This window comes from Sinocyclocheilus anshuiensis, unplaced genomic scaffold (assembly GCF_001515605.1).
Source record: "Sinocyclocheilus anshuiensis isolate Anshui unplaced genomic scaffold, SAMN03320099.WGS_v1.1 scaffold183, whole genome shotgun sequence".
Classification (NCBI taxonomy): Eukaryota; Metazoa; Chordata; class Actinopteri; order Cypriniformes; family Cyprinidae; genus Sinocyclocheilus; species Sinocyclocheilus anshuiensis.
This window is the reverse complement of record NW_015548309.1, coordinates 195,519-214,189: the sequence shown is the minus strand read 5'-3', so window position 1 is coordinate 214,189 and position 18,671 is coordinate 195,519. Positions and strand designations below refer to the sequence as shown.

At 37.0% G+C, this 18,671-nt stretch overlaps 1 protein-coding gene across 3 annotated transcripts; it reads right to left on the bottom strand.

The window, feature by feature from the left end:
- Positions 1-452: 452 nt before the first annotated feature.
- On the bottom strand, positions 453-17,487 carry LOC107656277 (liprin-beta-1-like). 3 transcript variants are annotated; one of them, XM_016444036.1, is made up of 25 exons: positions 17,308-17,487; positions 11,141-11,222; positions 10,114-10,319; positions 9,476-9,565; positions 9,186-9,299; positions 8,943-9,053; positions 8,200-8,313; positions 7,297-7,414; positions 6,430-6,491; positions 5,889-5,973; positions 5,353-5,435; positions 4,952-5,025; positions 4,471-4,522; positions 3,890-4,049; positions 3,585-3,714; positions 3,358-3,489; positions 3,116-3,266; positions 2,857-2,968; positions 2,586-2,674; positions 2,217-2,336; positions 2,012-2,137; positions 1,741-1,929; positions 1,444-1,592; positions 1,256-1,328; positions 453-1,180 (listed from the first exon to the last, which is right to left on the bottom strand). In XM_016444036.1, the coding sequence occupies exons 2-25, from the start codon at positions 11,202-11,204 to the stop codon at positions 1,103-1,105; spliced, it is 2,682 nt and encodes an 893-aa protein (XP_016299522.1). In that variant the 5' UTR covers positions 11,205-11,222; positions 17,308-17,487; the 3' UTR covers positions 453-1,102. The 3 variants fall into 3 exon arrangements, with proteins under 3 accessions (XP_016299522.1, XP_016299523.1, XP_016299524.1); XM_016444037.1 differs by having other exon boundaries at positions 1,256-1,321; positions 1,446-1,592; XM_016444038.1 differs by having other exon boundaries at positions 454-1,180; positions 8,221-8,313.
- Between the last annotated feature and the right edge of the window lie 1,184 nt (positions 17,488-18,671).

The following is an 18,671-nucleotide window of genomic DNA, read 5'->3' as shown; positions in this document are numbered from 1 at the left end:
TTTTTTTCCTCAGGTGACCCTACGCAGGACAAATGGGTTGGAGAATGGATGGAAGTCTTAAACAGTTTTACATTTTTCTGTACTACCCCAGATATGGCAGCTTGTTACAGCTTTGCATGTTAACATAAAGCTCTGCATGCAAAACCTTATGCCAATAAGCCTGAAACTTTTGTTTTTGAAAGTCTTCTGCCTTTCACATGGGAACTTTAAAGACTATGGGATTTTTTTGTTGTTGCATCATTTCTTCTGATAGATTGTGAAACTGGTTAGTTTCACCAGTTTTTTGTAATGCAGTTTTCCTTATGCCAATAAGCCTGAAACTTTTGTTTTTGAAAGTCTTCTGCCTTTCACATGGGAACTTTAAAGACTATGGGATTTTTTTGTTGTTGCATCATTTCTTCTGATAGATTGTGAAACTGGTTAGTTTCACCAGTTTTTTGTAATGCAGTTTTTTTTTTTTTTTTGTCAGTTTCATGAACATGAATCACTTTGCAGGATGGCGAGCAGCTGCATTAGCCATTTTTTATAGATTCATAGATAATAATCTTCCATTTGAATAAACCCAAGACAAACTAATACGCATTGTCTAAAAACAGACTGGATTTGGGAAGAAATAGCTTTATTTGAATTTCTTTGACTTGCACATGCATAAAACAGTACATAGTACATGGTATTCACTGATATGGTTATAGTATAACTATATCAAGAGTTCGCAGGCAAAATGAACAATTTTCCCTCCCAATAAAATTACGTAAACATCCAAACTATAAAAAAAGATGATGAGAACATGCAGCAAATGGTCACATAAGAATAGCCTAGAGTATAAAAGAAAGACATTAAAGAACTGCTATTTTGATTTGTCATCTTTGGTTTTAGCTTGGTGCAAACACTTATAAATACTGTTTCAGTTATTGTATATACTGCAAATCCTAAATGAATAAGTAACATTTCAATGAATTAATATGTTATGGCATTTACAGTGTAATTCTTTCGAGTTTCACTGTGAGTGGAGCTTCTTGCTTTCATTGTAAAATCACAGTGACTTTCAGTTTCTCAAATTTCAGTTACAGACTTAAGTGATGATTGTCATGTTTAAACAGTCTTAGTTGTCGTCTGTGGCACTGGTTTCAGGTGAACGCGAGGACGCGTCCCTGAAGAACTCATCCTCTTTTAGCATGCTCTGGAGAACACAGGAGAAACTGAGGTAAGGACAAGAGAGACCACAGCAGATACAGTACAGCAGGAATAGTCTTACAGTCAGGATGTTGATTCCCTCCGAGAATGCGCCGATCTGTCGCACTGTGCCCTCGGAGTCCTCCATCTGCACAGAGAATCACAACATCATTTAAACAATTTAACAATAACATCCAACTATGACCAAAAAAAATAAGAATATGATTCACAATTTAGCTGCATTGCATCCTAGTCTGTAGAACTGCCTATACCTGATCCAAGCTGTCCTCATATATGCAAAGGCCTTTGTGGAAACTGCTGCTCTGAGGCATCTGCACATCCATGGGGCAAACATACTCTTCCATCTCCTGTCGCTTCCGCCTCAGTGTCCCAAAACTTCCAAACGACAGACGTCTTGGCTAAAAGGAGGAGAGGATGGTAAAGGACAGGTAAAACGTTATCAACATGCTGTTATTACGTTAATAAACAGCTGTTCACTGTTGTATTCCACACATTAGTGACATTCAAGGTCCCACAGGCAAGTCAACCTTGCACACAGTTACTTGCCTTAACTTTGGCTGTGGCTGTCAGGACAGTGTAATCGGAGTTTTCGAGATACTCCTGCTTCAGCCTTTGTGCCTCTGAGCCAATCAGAAGATGGAAGTTGTTTGCAAGGTGACGTCTCAACAGAGTTTTATTCGGTGGGATGTTAAGAAGCAGAGCCATTGTCTCAACATTGAAGCGAGGCTCTAAACCCTGAGAAAGGCAAGTAAAAAATAAATAAGTAAAAGCAATGTGAATTTGAACTTTATGATATTTCCTGCCCCACTGCATGTACCATTAGACCTCCGTGGACTCCACTTCCTCTCAGGTTGGGTGCGTACTCTGCTAGATCCACTGAACGAAGCCACTCCATCACCCTGTGATTGGTCCATTGACAGATTTCTGCTGGCGTGGGATTGTTCTAATCAAAGGAGGAAAAATAGAGCAAAATTCAAAGTGAATGGAGCTTAGTGTGGTAGCATAATGACAGGTTGTGCTACCTCAGTCGGTCGGCGGCGGAGGCAGTTGGGGTCATAGCGGTTGATACGTAGCACCTGAATGGCCCTCTTAATACTGAGATGGTGAAGCACACTGCCCACTTTCAGTCCCAACAGGTCATCCTAACCAAAGATAAGTAGAACCTTAGAATTGCGTTTTCCACAAAAACATTAATAATTTAGTAGTTTCTTGAAAACCAAATCAGCATATTGGAATGATTTCTGAAGGATCATGTGACACTGAAGTCTAGAATAATGGCTACTAAAAATTTAGCATTGCCATAATAGGAATAAATTACATTTAAAATATATTAAAAGGCATTGCAATATTTAAATTGTAATATTATTAGGATTGATTTATTTGATACCTACCACAGTCATGTAGTGAAGCATGCGGCCATCCACTCTGCCCTCGTCAAACTGAGCTTTATACTGAGGTAGGCCGATGTCATCCAGCCATCCTTTGAGATAATTATAATAACCCTATTGGTACTCGCACTCTTTAATAAAATGTTATTAGTGCATCCCTAGTACTAGGTCTGTCAGTCCTAAATAACATTCGTAATCAACTACATTCACAGACATCTGGCTTAAATTATTATTTATTTTTTTAATAAATAAATAAAAAAAGATTGTTACTTACGAGTAACCCAGTTGTAGTCCAGTTTACCCATGGCATCTTCCTCCTCTGAGCCCAGTGACTGAAGAGCCAGCTGCAGTTTCTTTCTATGTAGAGGATGCCTGATGCCCATTTCCTGAAGCACAGACAGAACTATCATTCAGCACACAGAATAACCTAATATATAGTCTATATAGACAAGAAGAGTCAAGTAGCCTTGTGTAGCCTTTTCAACAAGATGATGTGTTACACTAATTTGAAAATGTAGGGCAGTTCAGGAGACCTTTTCCAATTCATGCTGAGACGCCTTCAATAATGTCTGTCCAGAGCTGATCCATCGCTTAGCCTGATTTACATACAAGCCCAGATCATGGTTCTGCAGCCACTCACACACTTGCTCTTTACTCCACTGTGAAAATGGGCTGTCCAGCTCGCTGACAGAGACATTTACAACATTACATTTTGCAGTGCTTGGGGGAAAAAAGAAACTAACGAAAGAACTCTTAATAAACAAACTGCAGGTACTTGTTATTGCTTCGCTGCAGATCACGTGACCAGCCCAGTCTGGGTCCCGCTGTGGCTCGGACTCCCCCTCTCCTAAACTCTGACGCTGGAAAATCGTCCAGGTCAGAGGAAGTGGACTGACTTCTCTTCATCCTAATGAATGGATTATACATATGTATAAAAGTTAATATCTTCATCTTGATAACCACTGAAACTTATTAACATATTAAGAAACGCATTAAAAAGACCTTCCAAATAACTTCATGATCCCCTTCGATTTCTTCTTCCCTTCAGGCGAGCGTGTCTCTAATGCTTTTGTCTTCCGAGTTTGCACTCCGGCCAAATCCAAGTGCTCAGTTCCCTTACGCTCTCCTTCAACTGCCAATATATAACCAACAATAGGGTGAATCTTACAACAAATTGCCAAGAAATATGCATACTTCATCTCAGAAGCTAAATGTAATGTATATATGTAATAAATATATATATATATATATATAGTTTTTAAATAAAAATACTCACAAAATGTTTTACAGTGTCTGGCCTGACTCACCCAGATTGGGAGCACTGCTTGTCATCTTGTTGCCTCTGATCCTGAAAAAGCCACGTCCAAAAGAGGAACGTGTTTTTTTAGAGCCAAAACTCTCATTCCCCACTGAGCTGGGTTGAGTCGGGGAGACAGATGGAGAGCCTCCATTTTTACTGGCTTCATCCTAAAATATAACAATCAAGTTTGCTGGTCTTGGTTAAGATATTGCACGTTTTGTTTTGTGAAACAATTAGCTCAAAAAACCTCTCAAGTTCTAATTAAAAACAAATTAGACGCTTAGCAATCAGCATCCTTTACTAAAAAAAAAAGTGCCCAGTGCAGCCGTTTTATTGTAAATATAGCTTTTTGTCAGGCTCATGTTGATCTGATTTTACTATGAACTAGGAAAGTGTGCTGGCTTGTGTGATGTGAGATGCTGTAGGGGGAGCCATTGTGCTTACAGGAGAACAGTGGCATTATTGTGTGCCAGTGGAGTTTTTAACCAACAGGGGGTGCCAGAAAGCTAAATATGCAAATCTCCAACTTTTTTACAGGATTTATGAACATATCTAGTTCATAATTTCTCATATAGATTAAGTTGGTACCTCATTATTGCTTGTCAAACGAGACCTTTCAGGCTGCTGTACTTCAGAGACACTGAAAAAGCAAAATGGAAGAAATCAAATCAGTCACAAATTTAATAATGTAATAATAATTTATAATAAAAGTGTGCAATAAAGGCACAAATCTCATGATATTCAGGGAGAAGGTGATATGTAAGATATGACGAATTTTATCTGCTAATTTATTTTTTTATAAAATTCTTACTTTTACCTCAAATTTACATTTTCATGTTTACCTTTTTTTCCTTACATAATTTTTTTTTAAATTATTTTATTACATTTTTAAGCCCTATTTTATATCTAGCTATTTTGTATTGAAAATCAACACAGCTTTGAATATAGTAAGTTTTATCTGTTTTTTTTAATCTCTACTTTGTTCCTCAATCATGAAAAATGCTTGAATACAATAGATCTTCGTATGAACACAGTTTAAATAACAAATGTCTACAGTAAGTAAACAGACCTGTCAGTGGTCTCGGCTGCAGGTTTGTGTGTGCTCACTTCAGGGAGCAGCTCTGAACATGGAATGAGCTGAGGCTGTATGAAAAACAATAACAACACTGATGGATGCGAGTATGCAAGAGAACAGCAGTGAGAAAAGTATTTCCCCTGAGGAGTCAGATTTCAGTGGATAAGAGGAGCAGGCAGTGACCGGTCTGAAATGACCTGAAATCACAGGATATTGCTCCCAAATAACAACTGAGACGTCACGCGTCAAAAAAAAAAAGGGTTATGGTTAAATTGTTATTCTCTGTCAGACCAACACAATGAAAGTACTGCAAGGAGGGGGTCTAAAAGGAAGTCTGAGGAACATCCTGTGTACATAAACCGTGTATGTGTGTGTGTGTGTAAGACCCTTCATACTTCATCAGTTTCCTCTGTGCCTCCTGTGGAGACCATCTGGGTGTCACACAGCCTTTCTCTTGCATCCTCGGCCCTGGGTTTGTCTGGGAAAACAGCACAAGTCATAAGACAGGATAAATCAGCCAAGCTATTAGACTGGGATGTGGACAAAAGCTTTCTGGGAAATATTCTTGAGATCAAAATAATCTTTTGCCTAAATGTCATAAAGACACCAGGAAAAACAGACACAAGTGGTACTGATTAAGCAATGAATGTCATTTAAAATATTACTAGCATCAAGTTACTTGTAAATAGTAACAGGAGATTCACCTACTAAACATCAATAGTTTTATATTATAGCAGAACTTCAAGAAATAGAAAGGCTTATATACTTATTCTCAGAGGTTTTAGAAAGTCAACAGGTTTCAATTTCATGTCAAGGAGATATTGTTTTTAATTGTTTATAGCATGCCATTGTAATATAAGCAAATTTTTTTCAAAAGGAAATAATATAAAAACAAAAGAAAGATATAAAAGTGTGCCATGGACATCTCCACCTTTTGATGCCTGCACAGACATCACCATATCTTGAACTTGCTTGTAACAGATCAGAGACTGCTGCAGCTCTTTTATCTTCAAATCCTAAAAAGTTTCAGATTAAAACAATGTAAAATTGAATAGCATATGAAATACAAATTAATAATTAAATTACAATTTAATAATTTAATAAAAATATTATTATAATTTAATAAATTGTATATATATATTCACACTCAAACACTGTAATACTGTAAAATATTACATTTACACCAAAAGAACAGTTTTTATTTGAAATACAATTTTTGAAAGCTTATGATCAATTTTATGCATACTTGCTGAATAGAAGTATTAACTTGTATTTAAAAAAATCCTTTTGACTGGTTCTGTATATATAATATCTACCTACTTCTACATGCATTAATTTAGGCAAAGACTGTTTAAGAATTGGAAAGATTGTGGAGATGGGTTAATTAGAAACTACAGTCTGTGAAATAATGTGTGTGCTGGCAGGTGGTTGATGTGATCGTCAGCAAAATAGCTGGACATCATATTGTTTACCTTCTCTTCATTAGCTGCCTTCAAAGACTCAACAGCTCTTCTCATTCTCTGCACCTCCAAATCTGAACACACAAAAACATAGCATACAACATGCTAAACATTTCAGAACAAGACGGCCTTTGACAACATTTTTATGTCTCTGGAATCACTAAATTAAACACCCCAGAAACTGCATACCCGTCATGCTGGAAGTAAAGATGATTTGCAGTCAAGAATAAATATTGTGAGAGAATACAAGCACATCTAGCAAATCTGAGTTATAAAAGCAGGGGAGTCTGCAGCCAAAATCAGGTCACCATCAATCAAAAAGCGTGTCTAGACGTGTAAATACAAACCTTCATATACCTCATACATTCCAATACAGCTTACAGTGTGCTGGGATAGTTTCTCCTTTATCACACTAAAATGTTTTTGTTCCTGTGTCATGCATTTAATAGAGGATTTAATAGCTGCAAAATGTGTCTGTGCGAGACTCCCTTTACATAGTGTACACAGTGGAGTCCAAAAGTCTAAACAGTCATGTTTTCCACTCATATGCCATATTTATGCAAATCAGCATAAATAATGATGGTGGATAGAAAAACACATGAACAGAGATACCATGAAAAATATTGATCATTGGATTTTTACATTTAACAAGCTTGAACAGACCCGACCAAATCTCACATTCTCAGACACATATGTAATACTACAGTGCACATATATAGAGAGAGAGAGATTCTGTCCATTACTTTCTATAAATATTTATTATTCATCTTACTTCATAAATTTCTTAATTTTGAATTAAAATTACATTTTGAAACCCCTAGTTACATTTCAAATTGAATTTGGCATATTGTTGAAATAGCAGAATGTTCGTATTTGTACCTTTCTCTCTGCTTTGTGACTGTTCTGTTTTTGGGGCTTCTGGCATGGCCTGGTCCTGAAGTCTCCTAAGTGCCTGTTCTCTCTCCTCCAACTGCTTTTGTAGTGATATCTGCTCCTCCTGACCAAGAAAAACCACAATTAACAGCTCCCAGGACATTCCATAACTAAAAATAAGCTCACCATGTGCCAACCCCAAATTTAATTAGCCCAAATTTGTGGCAGAAATACAAAAAAAATAATAATAATAATAATAATCAAGAGCAAGAGACACGATTTTACATGAATCTGTCCAGCTATGTGAATTTGTCCAGTGAGCATGTGGACAAAACTCATTAACTTGGCACATTCTAGTGTCTAATTTGAAGGTTAGGGTGAACTACACAAGGATTTCTCTATGTGGTAAAGTGATTCATAGACAAGTGCTTGCTGTTAAGCCTGTGTTATACTTTCCGCATGCGCGAGTCCGCTTGGGTCCGCTATGGTATGCGTGACGTAAAAATCGTATCGAGAGTGTGCCTCGTATCGGAGGCTCTGCGCGGACATCCGTGTGCCTCCAATTTTTTGTGACCGCACGGACAAGTACACGTGGTCAGTAGGCTGTGTGAAGAAGCCCGTTGCTACTCAAACCTGTACAATCCATCGATAAAACAATATAAAGACAGCCAGATGTGCAATAACTGTGGGCCAATTGTTTGTTCACATGTTTGTTTACTGTTCAAGCCGATCTACTGTGAATGTATGGAACACGTCCGTGGAGCGGACCATCAGCGTATGCTTTCGGTAGTATAAATACAAGTAGTCCGTGTCCGCGCTGTCCGTGTACGCGTCCGGATTGCTCATGCGGAAAGTATAACACAGGCTTTACACTTCACTGCTGTTAATCTTATGTTGTGTAATTATCACCTGACCATGAGGCACTCGTACTTTGGTAGAGTTAAGACTTCTCTCATACTCTTGTCTCTCGTCCTCCATAGAAGTCAACTGAAGGCGCATTTCTTTCACATCCTGATAAAGACCCTAAGGAGACAGACCATGATATCTATAAGTCAAAGAGTCAAGAAGAATTTTGTGACTTGTAATGCTAAATGCTTTGAGTTTTGTTGGATGAGTTGGCAAAAAAAAAAAAATACCTCAAGGACAATAACAAAGTGGAAAAAACACTGAAACTGAGAACTTAAAAGTATACTTAAAATGAAATCTATATTTTCATCAAACACAGAGGAAACCTAGCCCATTCTTTTGGTCCACCGTGGATTTCTGGTTTCTGAAAATGAAACTCCCCTTTGGGCTCATGCAAGTGAGAGATAGCTGAATGGGTCCAGTGTAGTCTGGACTCAAAACAGGGCAAAAAAGCTTTATAACAGGAAATGGCTCTGGCACTCAGTGTTTTGCTCTCACCCTCTGCTGGATAAAGATGGGGGCTTAAGCAGCAATGAATGTCACTATGGAAACCACAGGGTGGTCAAACCATAATAGCCAGGTTTAATTTCATTAAATGTTCAGATCGTCAGTACAGTTCATTCTGTTCTGCATTTAGAGCACTTTTAAGGTTCTGATTAATGACGGGAGACTAATTTATAAGGCCTGTGGGACTCTGTGCCCTATGAAATTTCACAGTGGTGATGGTGCAAACATGTGCTCCTTACCTCACTTTCTCTGCAATCCCCTTCTGCAGCAGCTAGCTTTAATTTCAGACTTGATACTTCGGTCAGCAGTTCCAGTTTCTCCGTCTCTAAAACACTCCTGCTAAGCAGCTCCTACATATTTTACATATTGGCTTTAATTTTGAGGGAATCTATTCCTTTAATACTGACCACTCTTACAACAATGTTTCTTAAATGCTGTGCACTTCTGTTATTGGACATAAGTTTATAAAAGAGACCACACACCTGTTGTAGTAACTCTTCTGTAGCATTCAGTTTCATGCGGTGTTCCTCAAGGCTTGAGTCTAGTTCCCTTATTTTTTCTCCTTGAACTTCCACCTGGTCTGTCAGAACACTTACCTGGGGGATCATCAGAGTGGATAGTTATCAAGTTTGTGTGATGTGTGACATTTAGAAACTACAATTGCTGAATTCAGACTGACAGCTAATAGGAAAGCAGAGGCACACAACTTTAAATCTGACAAGAAAATCCCACACAACCCATAAAGTCTTTTGATTTGTTTTTGACAACACACCTGGAGCACTAGACATTCTTTGTCACTTTCCAAGCGAGAGAGTCGCTCCTGGTAGACCAAATCCCCTGTTGCAGATCCATGGCCATTGGTCTGGAAACATAAACAAATGCTTAGAGTGTTAGATGTAGTTTTATTCTACATTAAACATTAACAGGCTATGAACAAAATGCAGTTAAATGAACTGAAATAACCATATTCAGTCAAACGCCAGTGGGACCTGAAAAAGAAAATCACATGCTGCCATCGGTGAGTCATGTGGGCTTTGTACGGATGATACTTTGCTATAAGAGATGCATGTTAAAGGTTTTCACATTGTAAGATTTTGCGCCCAGGAATGGAAATTTCACAAAGCAAGTATGCTTCAGGTTGAATATGGAAAAAGGGACTGGGGAGCTGAAATGTGCTTAATCCAGATGAATCATGACTGGAGTTAAGGACGGAAAATGTGAAGGGAGAAAAGCTTACGTCAGACTTACAGACAAATACATAGTATGAAAAAAAAGTCATTAGTATTTTCCTTTCAGAGTAATTTTTGCATCAAACGGTTTAAAATTGCAAATATTATTCTAAAATAAACTTTTTTTTTTATTAATATTCCTATTATAGCCTTTTTTTTTAACAATCTGAGGAAAACCCACCAGTTGGCCTTGTAGCCACTCAATCAGACCCTCAGCTGTGGTTTCGGACACCTGACTGCGTAGACTTTCCTTTTCCCCAGGATCCATCAGGTCCAACGCAGCCCTCAGGTCCTCCAAGAGATGCAGCACCCGAAGGCTGCCTAGGAATGGCGACTTTGGTGACTGACAATCAAACAGGCCGTTGGTATAGTTCATAGCCTTAGAACCTGAGGCAAGTGCAGGAATGAGGGTCAGTGAAGGGATTTAGGGATGAGTCAAATTGTTGGGTTCCATGCACAATTCAATTGACTAATGTAGTTCACAAACTGGATGGACTACTTCTATTGTGATATTTTTTGTCATTTTTGGAACGTGACTGTGGTTATATTCCCTAAAAAAAAAAAGAAAGTGAGTAACTGACTGAAATTATTTCATTTTAAACTGAATTGTTGGGTGACTTTTTTTTTTTTTTTTTGCTGTATCTACTTTCAGCACTTTCCAAAACAAAACACAGGTTGGATGACTGTGACCGCACTGCTCGGATGGCTTATTGTCAGATGATGTAAACAGTGAGATGTCCACTGCCATAATTACAGAGTGAATAGAAAAGCATAATCTTCAAGAGACTCACTCTTGCTCCAGACAAGAAACAGATTCAAAAGTTAAATCCCTCATCCTATATGGTATATGCTATATCTGGCATACATTTTTCTCTGATGTGTCCCTGATGTTCCCAGAGATGGACAATGATGTGGTCGCATACTGAATAAGCATTAGATTTCATCAGTGCTGAAATAGTGGAAACAGCTTGTAATGTTGCTCAATACGCATACTCTCAGATCTTACAAATCTGCAGAAACACTCAAGAGTGCAGATTTATTCTCCTTGCAAGTTATGTATGTGCATTGACCCTAAACATTCTTTAAAATAATTTGTCTATTTTTTTTAATAAATGACTACACTGTTGATGACTGTGTAAAGCTGCAAATAATAAAGAGAAAAGAAGAGAGAATAATTTTTGTACATAGTATTTTTCATTTAGTTGTACCTGCAATGATGCCATCCATCTGCTCCAAAGCAGCTGCCAACATTTCACTGGCATCGCACATCATGATCACCTTTTGTGAAACCTGCAAATGTAACATTTAAAGGTAAGCAAGGACATTGCTCTCTCTCTCGCTCTCTTTAAGAGTCATTAGTGGTGCATACATTAACCACCCATTTGAATTTACGGTCAATTTAATAATATTAAAAAAAAAAAAAAAACAGATTAAAAAGTTAATCCCTCATCCTATAGGTATATGCTATATCTGGCATACAACAATTATAGTAAAAAAAAAGAAGAAAAGAAAAATCCTGCATTCCATCTATCTAATGTTCTCTCTCCTGCCTTGCACTAATACGAGGCGTTTCTGTCCCATTACACAGAATGGGAGGACCCGTGTGTGGGGTAATGGTACGATTCTCCCAGGATTTTTCTCCACTGGGCTTTGGAATGCTTGGAATTCCAGGCCTTCAAAACAAAGTCCCACAGGGTTCATGTCCAGTCTGTTAGTGCCACTGGCCTACAGCTCGACAGAAGCTTCCCTTCGCCGTCCAAGAGGTTGGATCCTTGAATAATCACTGGAATTACTATTTCAAAATTAATGTATATTAGCAAGGCAAATTAAATCTAATAGATGGCTATGCCTCACTTATGAACACATGTCAAAACATGCATGAGCAGCTGCTCAAATGTGCTTAAAAAAATGATACAACAATCCTTACAGTATGCAGGACAGTGTTGTTATTGCTAATTAAAAATAAACTATTACAAATTATTTCTGTTCATTCAAATAAAGCCAAAATAAAATTTTAGATGAAAACTTCAAAAGAAATTAATAAATAAATAAATTACCAACTTAACAGAAATAAAATAAAACTAAATATTAAAATTATTTACTAAATATATTAAAAAAAACTAAAAAAAGGGGGGAAAACAATACTAAAATGGAAATTTTAAAATAAGCTCATACAAAATATTAAGAAATATTCTATTTATTTAGATACTACAAATAGTAAGAAATAAACAATACTAAAATAACACTAATGCAGGAAAGTCAAACACAATATTTTGTAGTGTTTAAAGGGGTCATCGGATGCAAATTCACTTTTACACGGTGCTTGCATATAAATGTGTCTTAGCAGTGTGTGGACACAACCACCCTACCATGATAAAAATCCATTCTCTCCTTTTTTTTTTTTTTTAATCACCAAAAAACCTAAACAACAGTCTCAATTATCAAGCCGTTTTGATTTCCCCTGCCCACCCCACGACCGCTGACGGACTGTCCCGTCTTAGCATATTTCCACCCTCAGCCAGTTGTACGCTGTCCGTTATTTTCTCCGCGCACGAGCAGCTGCAGTGACAACAATGTCTCGTAAGCAATGCAGGTGTTTTGTAGTTGGATGTAAAATTGAACATAAGATTCTTCATTTTCTCCCAACATCAGAGCCACTGAAGACGCAGGGGATTAGTTTTGTTTTTGATGGTAACGCCACTGAATACACAAAAAACAGAAGAGAGGGATGGGGTGAGCAGTAGCTCATTATCATTTAAAGAGACAAGCACCAAAACCAAAGTACAAAAGGGCATCCGATGTCCCTTTTAAATTGTAAAATTATATTGAATTTACTTATTTAACCATAATGTTTCAAATTCTAATAATTGTTCACATTAATAATGGCATAGGTTAACTTCAGGCTTATAGGACAAGGGATGTGAATACAGAATATATGGGTCTCAAGATAAGTTCTACTATTTTAATAGTTCCATTACATTATGATTTTGAAGGAATCTCAAAAAACAAATGCAATGCAATGGTAAAAGACATCCTTCTGAATGTGTATGGGTTTTACAGCGGTGCTATAAAGGGGAATGAACACAAATTTAAAGTTTTACTATGCAAACTATCAAAGCTAAAACAATACAGAAAAAAATAATACAAAACAATACAGAAAAAATAATAGGGAAAATAAAAACAAACAACTAGCTGAGTTGTTTGGTGGACAACTAGTAAACCATACTAACCCATCACTAGTGTTGTCAAAAGACCCGGTATTTCGGTACCAAGTCGGTTGGTTTTGTACATTTAATTTTTGTTTAACGTTATTAATAAAAATGTTGTTCAATTAGCATGTTTTTGTGTTTTGCTTTGGTAGCGAAATTGGTACCGAGAACCGTGGATTTTCACTGGTATTGGTACCGAATACTGAAATTTTGGTACCGTGACAACACTACCCATCACTATATAGGATTACACTTCTGGTCATAATTACAAGCCAAAAAGTGGAGTAAAATGCTCCAAAAAATTACCCTACTTAATTTTGTTACAGACTGCAAGAGAGCTGGAACTCTCAACAACTAACACAGAGGTCTTTGTTTGTCCGTTTACCACCGACCCCCAGAGAAAGAGCAGAAACAAGCTACATTCTCATTCTAACACGAACCTATTCAATTATGAACTTATCTGATCAGTGAGGACTGCAGAAAGGGCTAGACCGGCTCATGTCACTTCACAGTTTTTATGTAGCAAGAGGAGCAGGCAGAGGTTTGTTTATGGATAATCGATTTTGTCAGGTCAGTGAGTCTTTTTGTATACAACGCTTGCTCAAAATTAACCATGTGGACAGTAGCTTTTTTCTAAGCCATGACCAAATCAAGCTTCTGACTACAAAACAAAACAATCACTGATGAATGAATGAAAGTGCTAAAATTAGTTACAATCTACTGGATTTGATCTGACATTCAGATCCATTACCACCTGTAGAAACACTGGCCAAAATGGAGGTCCACCCAGCTTGAAATGCAGGGCTTTTCCAGTTACTTTTGGCTAAAAGAAAACATTCTCCACTTCCCTGAAGGGAAAAGGAGCTGTATTTAGTCAGCTGCCTGCATCACTTCCTATGGGGGAAGCCCTGGATATCTGGCAGTTTCTCCAAATTGTGCAAGGAGAAACTGAAAGTGAATATTTGCTTTTGTGATTACAGCTTTAGAGGTGGAAAAAAAATATCAGGGATGTAATTTGACCAGTTTAAGATTATGAAATCAAAAATCAATATGATGACTCACAGATGCTTCACACCATATTTTTACCTATGGTTATGTTTGATATGGTCTTGTCACCCCCCCCCTCCAAAAAAAGCAATGAAGCTCAAGTATGACAAGATATTGTGTTTCCATCCACTCTGATGAGAACCAGCTCTGATCTGTTCCTTTAAAAGATATTTTGATTTTCCATTTCACGAAGCCTGGATGGAAAATCATATGGATAAAAGCGAGCCCCTCGTGATAGTATGGAGTGATCTTTGGCTCCAAGCAAACTTTTGAACAATACTTTCCAGTAGTAAACACAGGAGATTTTAATCAGTCACAAATGGACTGAGGAATTACATTTCCATACGGAAAGAGGAGAAAAAAAAACAGTCGGGTTGACTTAATTGGCTGTAGTACTAAAAATTTTTTATCAGCCAGAGGCCCTATAAGCTTACCATGCACCAATCGCTCCATGACCCAGATGACCAGCTCCATGAAGAACCTCCCCATCTCCCAGAAACTCCTCCAGATGTGCGCTCCCTCTCACATACCTTCACAATCAGCACTTCCTCTAAACACAGATATCGTACAGCCCCCCCCTCAGGCCAAAGAACTGTCAAGCCCCTCATGCAAATTAATTAATGTGTTTTACTAGCAAATACACAATAAATCAGCAGACTGAATATTCCCTTAAAGGGTTGTTAACCAAAGCACTGTAGGAGGGACGGTCATGACTGGCTAGCTTGATGGCCAGACAGGCCTACGAGTACAAAGGTAGAAGTCGTTTTGATTTATTTACATACTCTGACGTTGGCCAGATGTGGAGATAGGGGATGGAGTGGGGGTAGCCTGAAAGAAAAACAACCCGGCCGCTGCCCATGCCATTATCCAGGCTGAGCCTCGTCCCAAATACACTCAATCCCTCAGACAGATCGTGCTACTGAGCTATACCCATACAAACACACAGATGTGACACATATGGGGCCTTCGGCATTAAATAAGCTCATAGTGGCGAAGTCCCATCCGCTATAATCATTCGGCTGGATGTTAGAGTGTGCAAGTTAAGATTTACACATAGAAAATACTTTGCTATGAGTTCCTGAATAAAAGTAAAAGCATATACCATGTTGTATCACTTGGTTTGATAAAGTGATTTAATGGTAAGGCATGATAGCAGCATTCCTCTTGAGTGAGCTGTCGACCGATAAAGACCAGAGACACATCACTCACCGTACATCAGTGTTACCCAACCATTTATGTCTAATGTACACCCACATTCCCATCAGTAAAGCCCTTAATCGACACAATCCAGAAATGTGTTCTTATTCAATATGGGATGATTTAGCATTATCAGTAATATTATTATAAATACTGATACTGGGGTGAAAAATCCATTCAACCAAATGTATAAAACTTTAAACATATTACAAATGTGCACACATTAAATATGTTGTATGATTTAAACAATCCTAAAAATAACAAAGTATTAGTTGTTTGAATCTAATTTGTTTTATAGGTTTAACAAAAATATATACTATCCTTAATTTTACCAGCAAGATGTATTGCAAAAATAAAAAGCAAAAAAATAAGAAATCAGGAAGGGGGCCAACACTTTTTCACACCACTGTAAATAATATTAAAAAGTATATAGGTTATATTTATATTTCATTTATTATATATAGCCATCATTGAGTCTGTCTTGTGCACTTCAGTAACTGTCTGGTTTGGCTCAGCTACAAAGTCAGATATCAGAAGACTACAGAGGATGGTTCGGACTGCTGAAAAGATCATTGGTGCTCCCCTGCCCACCCTTCAAGAACTGTATACATCCAGAGTGAGGAAAGAGGCTCAGAAAATCCCTCTGGATCCCTCACATCCAAGCCATCTCATTTTTGAACTTTTGCCGTCTGGTCGGCACTACTGAGCACCAAACACCAGGACTGCCAGGCACAAGAAAAGTTTCTTCCCCCAGGCAATCTACATCATGAACAGTTAAATGCTCTCCCCATTGTGCAATAAAAATATGTGCGATTCCACTTATATTTATTTGATACTACCCTACATCTTAGTCCATCCCTATATCTTATTCTATTCTATTCCATCTATAGCTATTTTATTATCTGTGTGTTGTTGTCGTCTCTGTACTGGAAGCTTCTGTCACCAAAAAAAAATTCCTTGTATGTGCGAACATACTTGACAATAAAGCTTTTCTGACTTCTGACAAATTAAAATATATACACAATATATTACAAATACAAATATATAAACAATGCTTCTGTGACTTCTGTGATGTAGCCTATGTGATCACATGACACATGATTGCCAACAGATTTGCTTTTTTACCCAATCACTCACAACAAAGTTACATAAACATCAAGATCTCAAAAACAAATGGCTGCACTGATAATGCTTTGATTCTGACATTTTGTAGCTTGCCTGTGGTTTGTTAAATGAATAAAAGGAAACATGTGGAGTACAAGATAGGAAACATCTGACCCACACTTCAAGCCTGCATGGGAGCAATTTGGGGTCTTATATTTGAGTAATAATAATATTCATAATAATAATAATAAATTCCCTGATGTCATAGCTGACCTTTTCCCACTGTGAAAGGCAACAGTTCCAACAGGGTAAGACAGTCCGTTTATTGTGCACACAGAGATTTAGGATTCATTCACACACAACCAAGTCACACCAAAAAGCAAATTCAGCTTCCACAAATCCACAAGCAAATAAATGATATTTATGTCTTGTTTGTCTTGATTCTCCAACAAAAAATGCACAATCGATTTAACAAACAACCAGATAAAGTTACTGTAGCTCATGCCCTAAAATAGCATTACCTTCCAAAAAGTGCAAGATCTCTAGTTAATCTGTTATAAACGTAAAAATAGGGATTTTGTACAAATGCATTAATAAAATGTGTTACATTAATTTATGTTACATTCATTTCGTTTGTAGCGTATAACAGTTAATCAGGTAAGAAAAAGAAGACAAAGAATGAGTAAACAAAAGAAAAAAAAAAACAAGCACAGAAACATTCTATCATCTTTAAAACGCGTAAACGACTCTCAGGTGCGATAGAGATGAAGTGCATTATTGTCGTTTAATCGCTTTTTCAAATATCGTAAATGGCTTACCTTCTAATGTAATGAGGGTCCTAACGTTATCTGAAATAATAAACTTCCTTCAGCAGATGTATGTCTCCGAAATCACTAGATATTCCCGAGCGTCCCTCATATTAATGTGTTCAAATTTAGTTGAACGCGTCTCCACCATAGACTGTAAAAAACAGGTCTCCACTGAGAAATGTTTCGGACTTCAAGTTGTGAGTTGTGCGTCCGAGTGCGCATGCGCATGCGCCTGTTCAACCAATCACAACCACAAAACCATCCACCGTTACTAATTACCTCCACAGAAAACTTAGTAAAAACTTACATTTTTACATACGTGAGCCTTCAGTGTTCTGTTAAAGACTGATAACAGTGCGATAAAAAAAATACCTCCACAGAAATTGAGTGGGAAGAATAGAAAACAAACGGCTTGTCGTCCAGGTAGGCTAATTGGTCAGGTATGGTTCCATAACAATAATAATCGAATTAAACTATTCATTATGTATTTTCAATGTCTATGAAAGTTTCTTAGATGTTCTTATTCAAATGAAATGAAATTACTGTTGCTAAAACGTAAGCAGGCGGCGTTATCACGTGGTGTTTTTTATTTCTTCTGCTCAGGCTACACTAATCAGCGTCGTGTGTGATTGCCAAGGACAATTTCAATTTATATAATTTGTAAATTAAATATTAAGTAAAAAATATTGTTATAAACAGATTATTTTTGGACTAAATAAATAAATAAAATGAAAAAAAAAAGGCCTTTTCCTCCAGTGAGAGCTTTTAAATCCATTGTGTTTACTAAATGTTTTGCTTTTTAATAATTTTCATTAATAATTAATTATTAAATATACCATGCTAAGAATAAAAAAAAGTTATACGATATTTTAATTAAGATGTTTACCTATTTGAATATGCTCAAACTAGTATTATAATATAATGTTAAGGCCTATATAGCCTAATGCTTGTTGACGATAGTAATGAGTTACTAAAAAGGTTTCCAAAATGTTCTAATATGGAGTCATTTGCATAAAAACAAGTACAAGCTCCCGACACAGTCCAAGCTAAAAAAAGCACATTTTGTTAAAAAAGAGAAAAGTTGGGAGGTTGTATCAAAGCATAGCTCAGTAGCTTAGTACATATAAGATACATAAATGTAGTTTCATTTGTCTGAGTACAAGGTTTTATTTTTTTCAATTTTGCACCCTGTTTTGTCCCACTTCTCAAGAATGACTGATATATATATATATATATATTTTTTTTTTATTATTATTATTATTTTTTTTTTTTTTCAATTACAATATCATGTTAAAAATGTTATGCTTGTTCTAGTATACAATGCCACCACATTTCCCATTTGATATCCTCATCTTACCCTATTGTTGTCTTCA